The 7,516-nt window shown below is 63.3% G+C and overlaps 1 protein-coding gene across 1 annotated transcript; it reads left to right on the top strand.

Annotated features, from left to right (window-relative positions):
* Positions 1-269: 269 nt before the first annotated feature.
* On the top strand, positions 270-7,483 carry LOC101555009 (eosinophil peroxidase). The gene is made up of 12 exons (XM_055132229.1): positions 270-381; positions 494-587; positions 776-1,008; positions 1,157-1,298; positions 1,385-1,514; positions 1,654-1,911; positions 2,653-2,971; positions 4,131-4,291; positions 4,541-4,796; positions 5,156-5,326; positions 6,707-6,944; positions 7,148-7,483. The coding sequence occupies exons 1-12, from the start codon at positions 270-272 to the stop codon at positions 7,347-7,349; spliced, it is 2,316 nt and encodes a 771-aa protein (XP_054988204.1). The 3' UTR covers positions 7,350-7,483.
* Positions 7,484-7,516: the final 33 nt, after the last annotated feature.

The raw sequence follows: 7,516 nt of genomic DNA, 5'->3' as shown, positions 1-7,516 counted from the left end.
ACAGGGTCTGAAGGCAGGAGGGGCTTTAGAGGGGCGGGGCTTCTGGGACCCAGAGTGCCCCTCCCTCGGCCCAGGAGGGGTACAAAAGGCTCTTTTCAGCTCTTCCCAGAGCTAGAGCTGAGAGGAGAGCAGCGAGGAGCAGAGGAGAGCAGAGCAGAGAGAAGCAGCAAGGAGCAGAGAGAAGAGCAAAGCAGGAGAGAGGAGAGCAGAGCTCAGAAGGCAAAGCAGAGGAGAGAAGGCAGATTTCAGAAGACAGCAGCCCTGGCAGGATGCGGCCCCCTCTGTCTTGGGGTACCTTGGCAGAACTGAGGCTGCTCCTGGCCCTGGCAGGGGTCCTGGCCACATTGATCCTGGCCCAGCCTTGTGAGGGCAGTGCCCCAGGTACTCTAGCAAGGAGGGTGGTGTGGGACGGGAGGGGGTGTTGGCTCTGGGAAGCTGCGCTGGGGGTTGACAGCCTCCCTGGGCTGTGATGACCCCCTTTCCCTCGGAACAGCGGCTCCCGGGAAACTGGCACCTTCAGTCCTTGGCACCTACATCGCAGAGGCTGAGCTACTGCTGGAAGCCTCCTATGATGGGATGCAGAAGAGGTGAGGCTGGGGCCTGCCTGGGTTGGGGAGTGGATGGAGTGCTCATACCCGCACCCTGTCCCAGGCACCCTGGGCTGGGGCCTCTGTGGAAGAGCACCTTGTCTGTCGGCTGCGTCCTGACTGCCCCTGGCTGGGTGGGGGCTTGGGGTGTGCTTCTGGCTCCAGCCCTCACTCTCTTTTCCATGCAGCACCAAACAGGAGCATCCCAATAGCTCAACTGGACCGGCAGAAGAACCGGCAGAAGGACCGGCAGAAGGACCCGCAGAGGGACCCGCAGAGGGACCCGAAGATGAAGACCACCAACTGAGGGTGTTATTACCTGCCCCTGGCACAGTCCTGAGGGCCATCTATCTGCGTGTGGCCTTGGGGCTGCCACAGGGAAAGGACCTGGCACAAGAGTCCGACTCCATCCACATCACTGGTCAGTGTTCTCCACAGAGCCCCAGGCCTGCCAACACCTGGGCTGGAGGAAGCCGGGTGGGAGGCTGGGACATACCTTGGGGATGGCACGGAACACTCAGTAGGGCTTGGGACCCCAAACTCAGGCCTGGCACCCTGTCCTCCCATAGGGGTCCTGACGAAGCCCCAGCTGCCTCCGCCATCCCCGAACAATGGCTGTGCAGATCAGGGCGAGGCGCAGGACCAGGAGGAGGACCAGGACGGGCAATGCAGTGACCAGTACCGGACCATCAGTGGGAGATGCAATAACAAGTGGGTGCCCAGGGCTGTAGTTTGAGCTGGGGCCCCCTTCCACGAGTCCCGACCGTCCCGTTGATCCTGTTCATCTGCCCCTGCAGGAGGAGACCATGGCTGGGGGCCTCCAACCACGCCCTCGCCCGCTGGCTGCCAGCCGAGTACGAGGACGGGCGGGCGTTGCCCTTGGGCTGGACTCCGGGCAAGAAGCACAACGGTTTCGTCCTCCCTCTGGTGAGTGGGTTCTGGGGGTGTCCAGGAAAAAGGGCTGCCAGAGAGTGGATGTCTTCTACATGGGGACGGGACCCCAATGAGAAAGGGCTGGGACAGGGGCAGGGAGCCGGAGGCCCACTCTGACTCATCTTCCCGTCAGGTCCGGGACGTCTCCAACAGGATTGTGCGCTTCCCCAGCTCAAGGCTGACCTCTGACCCTGGCCGGTCGCTCATGTTTCCCCACTGGGGCCAGTTCCTCCTCCACGACTTGGCCTTCTCCCCCGAGTCTCTGGCCGAAGTGAACTACATGCCCAACCACGACCTGTCTGTGTCCACGTCTTTGTTGGGAGAGGACAGCGTGACAGGAGCCGATTGCCACAGGACCTGTGCCCGGCTGCCACCCTGCTTCCCCATTGAGGTACCCACTGCTGTCCCAGCCTTCCCGGGATGGAGATTGGGGGGCAGCAGCGACAAGTCACCTAGGAACTCTGTGCTAGGTGCCCTGCCTGAAGCTAGGGATGAGGGGCAGGGTCTGGTGGGCCGAGTCTGTTTGGGGATCTGGGCCTTGAGTAGGTTCTACAAAGAACAGAAGCCCCTCTGCCCCTGCCACCCCTTCCTCCACCCCCACACTATGAATTCCTCGGGAGACCTCACTGTAGGGCTTGGGGGCTTGGTCATTCCTTGGTTGGTTCCCCTCTGGCCACCTCATCTATTCCTGGCCCTTCAGGGTGCAGAGCCCCCGGTCTCCCTCTGTCTCTTAGCTCAAGTGCAGCCAGTGGCACTTCCAAGCTTACTGACCTTCCCCCATGGGCGTCTGCGCCCTGAGCACTGGTTGTCTGAGCTTCAGGGAGTGTAGAGCAACTGGCACAGAGAGGCCAGAAGGAATTTCCACAGCACAGGCTCAAGGTCAGGAGGAGAGGCAAAGGCCCCCACACTCCTCTTCTCTGAGACCCCACTCACAAAGAAGGGTGGAAGAGACACGTATCTGCAGGGTCCTGCTCCATGGTGCCAGGCGCGAGGGTGTTCAGGCTGCCCTGCTTATAGTTTAGGTGTTTGGAGTGAGTGACGGGAGGGCTCCCCGGAGGAGGAAGGTTTAGACTTTGGGGAGGAGCAAGGGCTGTGAGCTTGCCTGGGTGCCAGGGACTCTTCTCCCACCTAGATACCGCCCAAGGACCCGCGCATCAAGACCCCCGGGGACTGCCTGCCCTTCTTTCGCTCGCTGCCCTGGCACCCAGTAAACGGCAACCGGGTCCGGGAGCAGACGAACCAGCGCAGCTCCTTCCTGGACGCCAGCACAGTGTACGGCAGCGAGGCCAGCTTGGCGGAGCGGCTGCGCAACCTCACGGACGAGCACGGGCTGCTGGCCGTCAACCAGGTGTTCCGCGACAGAGGCCGCGCACTGCTGCCCTTCGACAACGTGCTGGGCGACCCCTGCGTGCTCAGCAACCGCACTGCGCGCATCCCCTGCTTCCTGGCAGGTGAGACCCCGGAAAGGGGCCGGGGCGGGTTCAGGTGGGGTGGGGCCTTGCTACAGAGCCCATCGGAGCCAAGGAGCCGCGTGATGGGCACGGGATGGGCACAGATGGGCGACAGGCAGGGCTGCTCCGCGAGGCTGGGGTGACCTGAGATGACCCCCGGCTCTCTCCTGGCTACATGCCTGTGCGGGGCGGCCTCCCTGCAAGGACGCATCAGAGGGCTGCCCCAGTTCTGATCCAAAGTCCACCTATTGTTCCTGGCCGGGCTCTGTGCGCCTCTGCAGGCTTGGCTAGGCCACAGAGGGCTTCCCACCCCTGGACTCCAGGGACTGGCAGGGACTGTGCCTCCTGCTGGCTTCAGGGACCCTCCCGGGGTTTAGACGCCCACGTACACATGCTGCTGGGACAAGTCACGCTGAGGAGGAGGATTTTTTGTGGTTGTAGATAGTTTCAGGGGCATCTCCCCAACTTCGAGCTGCTGAGGCAGAAAGAGGTGACTGGCACGCACATTTTCTACGGGCCAAATGAGGCCCAGGTCAGAGCCAGTGGGTCCGGATCCCAGAGGTCAGAGTGGGGGCACAGGGGTTGGTTTGGTCACTGAGAGCCCAGCTGACCTGGTCTGTCCTGGGCTGCCTGTGCGGGGTGGATCCCGCTGGCCCCAGGCTGGTTTCTCCTCGTGATCCCGGCACATCAGCTGCCCTGGAGTCTTGGGCAGGAGGGCCCCAGCACAGAAGGAGTGACTGGAGCCCAGGAGCCACAGGGGAGGCCTGTGCTTGCCCGGGGGCTCCTGGGAGTGCCTGGCCAGAGCAGAGGGCTCTGCCCGCTTTGCACCTGCCTCTTCTCCCAACTCAGCGGAGCATCTGATGGCTCTGGGCAGAGACAGGCTGTGGCCAGTACCGGTTCCCGGGCATCTGGGCCTCAGAATGCCCACACCCACCTCCACTCCATGGGTCATGCGGTCCTCAGCGTCCAGGAACAGGACAGGGTCTTCTTGTCTGACAGTGTCTGAGCTTTGCCAGCCAGCTCAGCCGCACTGTCCTCGCCTCTGTCCCCCTGAGCCAGGGGCATCTCCACACTCTACCTGAATGATGGCTGGGGGCCTGAGCCCGCCCAGAAGCAGGAGGGCCTTTCTCCATGTGGGACTCTGAACGGGACTTTGCAGGTGACCCCCGAGCCAGCGACACCCCCGAGATGGCGGCCCTGCACACCCTGTTCCTGAGAGAACACAACCGGCTGGCCACGGAGCTGAGGCGCCTGAACCCGGGCTGGAGCGGGGAGCAGCTGTACCAAGAGGCGCGCAAGATCGTGGGTGCCACAGTCCAGGTGGGGGCGACAGCGAGTCCGGGACAGGAGAGCGGCACAAGGAACTCGACTGCCTCCTGCTGGACACACGCTGGCGGTGCTGGTCATCCCAGTGGGGAGGGGTCCCCGTGGCTTGGAGGAGACATGGATATGAGGAGAGGGAGACAGTCCAGTGGCTCTCCCCAGGGCAAGGCTCTGTCCACGGTTATGGGGGTGTGGTGCTGGGGGTGCTGGGGCTGGGATCAGACGGAGCTCCTGCCTCCTCTCCAGATCATCACGTACCGAGACTTCCTGCCGCTGCTTCTGGGCTCTCTCCGTGCCGCTCGCACCCTGGGGCCCTACCAGGGCTACTGCTCCAGCGAGGACCCACGGGTGGCCAACGTCTTCACCCTGACCTCGAGCTTCAGCCACATGATGCTGCAGCCCTTCGTGATGCGCCTGGACAGCCAGTACCAGGCCTCCGGCCCCGAACCTCGCGTGCCCCTCAGTGCCAACTTCTTTGCCACCTGGCGCGTGGTATACCAAGGTGTGTGGGTCTCCCCAGAGAGGGGTGCAGGGTGACAGAGGGGGCTGCCTGTCCTCTCCAGGCAGCCCCACTGACGCAGCAGGACAGTTCTCGGCCTGAAGTAGGAGGTGGCTGACAGACCGGGCAGGGAGCAGAGGCTGAGAGGGCCTGAAAGCAGGTCCTTGTCTCTGCCTAGACATGGGGCAGGTGACCCCTTGTCTGGGGCCCAACCCCTTCCTTTACCCAGACCTCCGTGTGCTGCCACTTGCCACGGCAGATGTACGACTGGCTGGTTCAGCTGGGATTGGTCTGGCAGCTGATAAGGAAAGGACACTGCCCAGCCAGGCCCGACCAGAGCCCCACGCCTTGTCCCACTGCAGGTGGCATTGACCCCATCCTCCGCGGCCTCATGGCCACCCCTGCCAAGCTGAACCAGCAGGACTCCATGATGGTTGACGAGCTCCGGGAGCGGCTGTTTGAGCGCCAGAGCAGGATCGGACTGGACCTGGCAGCTCTCAACATGCAGCGTGGCCGGGACCACGGCATCCCGGGTGAGGGACCCCCTCCGCCCAGGCTGCAGGCTCAGGGTGGGGATGAGGGTGGGGTAGAGGAAGGGACTCAGGGAAGAGACCTGGGCACCCCCTTTGTCACTGGCACCTTGGACAGGACGAATGCGCTGGGACTGGGGGTGGTCAGCCCAGGTGGATGCGGTCAGGCAGGCCTGCACTGAGGGGCTGGGGCTGCGGGTTCAAGACCTGACAAGTCTGGGTCAGAGGGGAGGGCAGGGCAGCAGGCCTGGCCGAGCAGAGCAAGCAGCCGGTTGAGAGACAGGGACAGAGATTCCCTTCTGCTGGTTTTGTCTCTGAAGAAAATGGGGGGCTTGAGCGGAAACAGAAAGAGCTAAGGGATGCGTGAAGCTGAGGCGCCACATTAGCGGCATTGTCTGGGATGCTCAGTGTCAGTGGTGCATTTATCCTCCCTCCTGGGAAGACCCAGGATTGGGGTGTGGGGGCAGAGGCCCTCCCCTGGACGGGTCCAGAAGGACTCTGAGGCTGCAGGTCCAGGGCTGGCTGAGGGGAGGCCGACAAGCCTGGGCTGCCGGGAGCCAGTGAATCAGATCAAGGTTTCCGAGTCTGTAGGTGAGGAGGGCCAGAAGGACCCCTCAGGGACATGAGAAGCAGCTGTGCAGCAGGGGTAGCCAGGAGATGAGCTAGAGAACCGGGTTCCAGGCCCCAGGCCATGAGCCCGGGACAGTCAGACTCATCAGCAGAATGATCCTGGTGTTCAGTGGGGGCCAGGGGACAGCTAGGTGCCCCATGTCCATGGCTGAGGGGGGTGAGCTGGGTGCAGGCCCCTGGGACTGGCCCTCCCAGCACTCAGGCCCTGAGCAGCTGCTTTCACTCTGCCTGCTTTCACTTGGGCTCCCCCTGCTGGGGAGCTGCGAATCCACCCAGGGCAGTGCAGTGCCTGAGTCCCCTACTGCCCCTACCTGTGGCCTCCAAGCTGACCCATGTGCTGCCGTGGTCCACCTCAGCAGGGCAGCCCCTTGAAACCTGCTGGTTTTTGCTCAGTATCTGTAGAGTCCTTTCAGCACTCTGTGGACCCGAGAGAGGCTGGGAAGAGAGAACCAGTCTTGTGGTCCTACTGTCTCAGTTGCTCTCATGGAGGCACTTGAGCCCATCACAGACCGGGTCAGGACAAGTGTGGGTTCAAGAGGCCCTGAGCGGGGGGCACCGTCCTCACTGAGATGCCCAGGAGCCCGGCTGTCTCCCACCTTACGTTCTCCGACGGTGGTTTGGTGTCTGGATGGCGCAGGGTCTGGTGCCAGCACTGATGGGGTTCTGACACAGGGCCTGACCACAGGCTGTCTGGATGGGCCTCCTGGGAGGGCAGCGGGGGAGACTCTGACAGTGCTCCTGGCCTTTCCTCAGGGTACAACGCCTGGAGGCGCTTCTGCGGCCTCTCCCAACCCCGCACCCTGGCTCAGCTCAGCCTGGTGCTGAAAAACCCGGTCTTGGCAAAACAGTTCCTGGAGCTGTACGGGACGGCCGACAACATCGACCTGTGGATCGGGGCCGTTGCGGAGCCCGTCTTGCCAGGAGCCCGCGTGGGGCCTCTCCTGGCCTGTCTGTTGGAGAAGCAGTTCCACAGGATCCGCAGTGGGGACAGGTGAGGACCCTGCCCGTGCACCTGACACTGGGTCTTTCCAGCTTCCACTCCCCAGACCCCAGGATCCAGCCCCTGGAGCCTGCACTCGGGAAGGACGCCCTGCTGGGACATGCTGACAGGGCCAGGCTGCCCCGCCCTGCTGAGGGCCTGGAACCAGACGCAGTGTCAGGCCTCAGAGCCTCCCTGTCTCCTCATCCCTGCAGGTTCTGGTGGCAGAAGCCGGGTGTCTTCACGGAGAGCCAGCGGCAGGCCCTGAGCAGCATTTCCCTGTCTTCGGTCCTGTGTGACAACACGGGCATCAGCACCGTGCCCAAGGACCCGTTCAAGGGAGGCAGCTATCCCCAGGACTTTGTGAACTGCACCCACATTCCCAGACTGGACCTGTCTGCCTGGGAGGGCCAGTGAGGCCTCTGTAGGTATGGGGAGGCGGAGGGAGGCAGTGAGGCCTCTGCTGGTAATGGCCCAGCGAGTTCTCTGAAGGTAAGGGGGAGCAGCTCCTAACCCAGTACGCAGGGCCACTGGAGCGCCAACTGACGCCACCTCAGTGCCTTCACCTCTGAGAGAATCTGTGC

This window comes from Sorex araneus, chromosome 3 (genome assembly GCF_027595985.1).
Source record: "Sorex araneus isolate mSorAra2 chromosome 3, mSorAra2.pri, whole genome shotgun sequence".
NCBI classification, from domain to species: Eukaryota; Metazoa; Chordata; class Mammalia; order Eulipotyphla; family Soricidae; genus Sorex; species Sorex araneus.
This window is presented reverse-complemented; position numbering and strand designations above follow the sequence as displayed.

Coding starts and splice junctions, on each gene's coding strand:
- LOC101555009 (XM_055132229.1), top strand. CDS start 270: ATGCGGCCCCCTCTGTCTTGGGGTACCTTGGCAGAACTGAGGCTGCTC. Junction 4,797..5,155: donor CTGGCGCGTGGTATACCAAG/GTGTGTGGGTCT, acceptor GTCCCACTGCAG/GTGGCATTGACCCCATCCTC. Junction 6,945..7,147: donor AGGATCCGCAGTGGGGACAG/GTGAGGACCCTG, acceptor TCATCCCTGCAG/GTTCTGGTGGCAGAAGCCGG.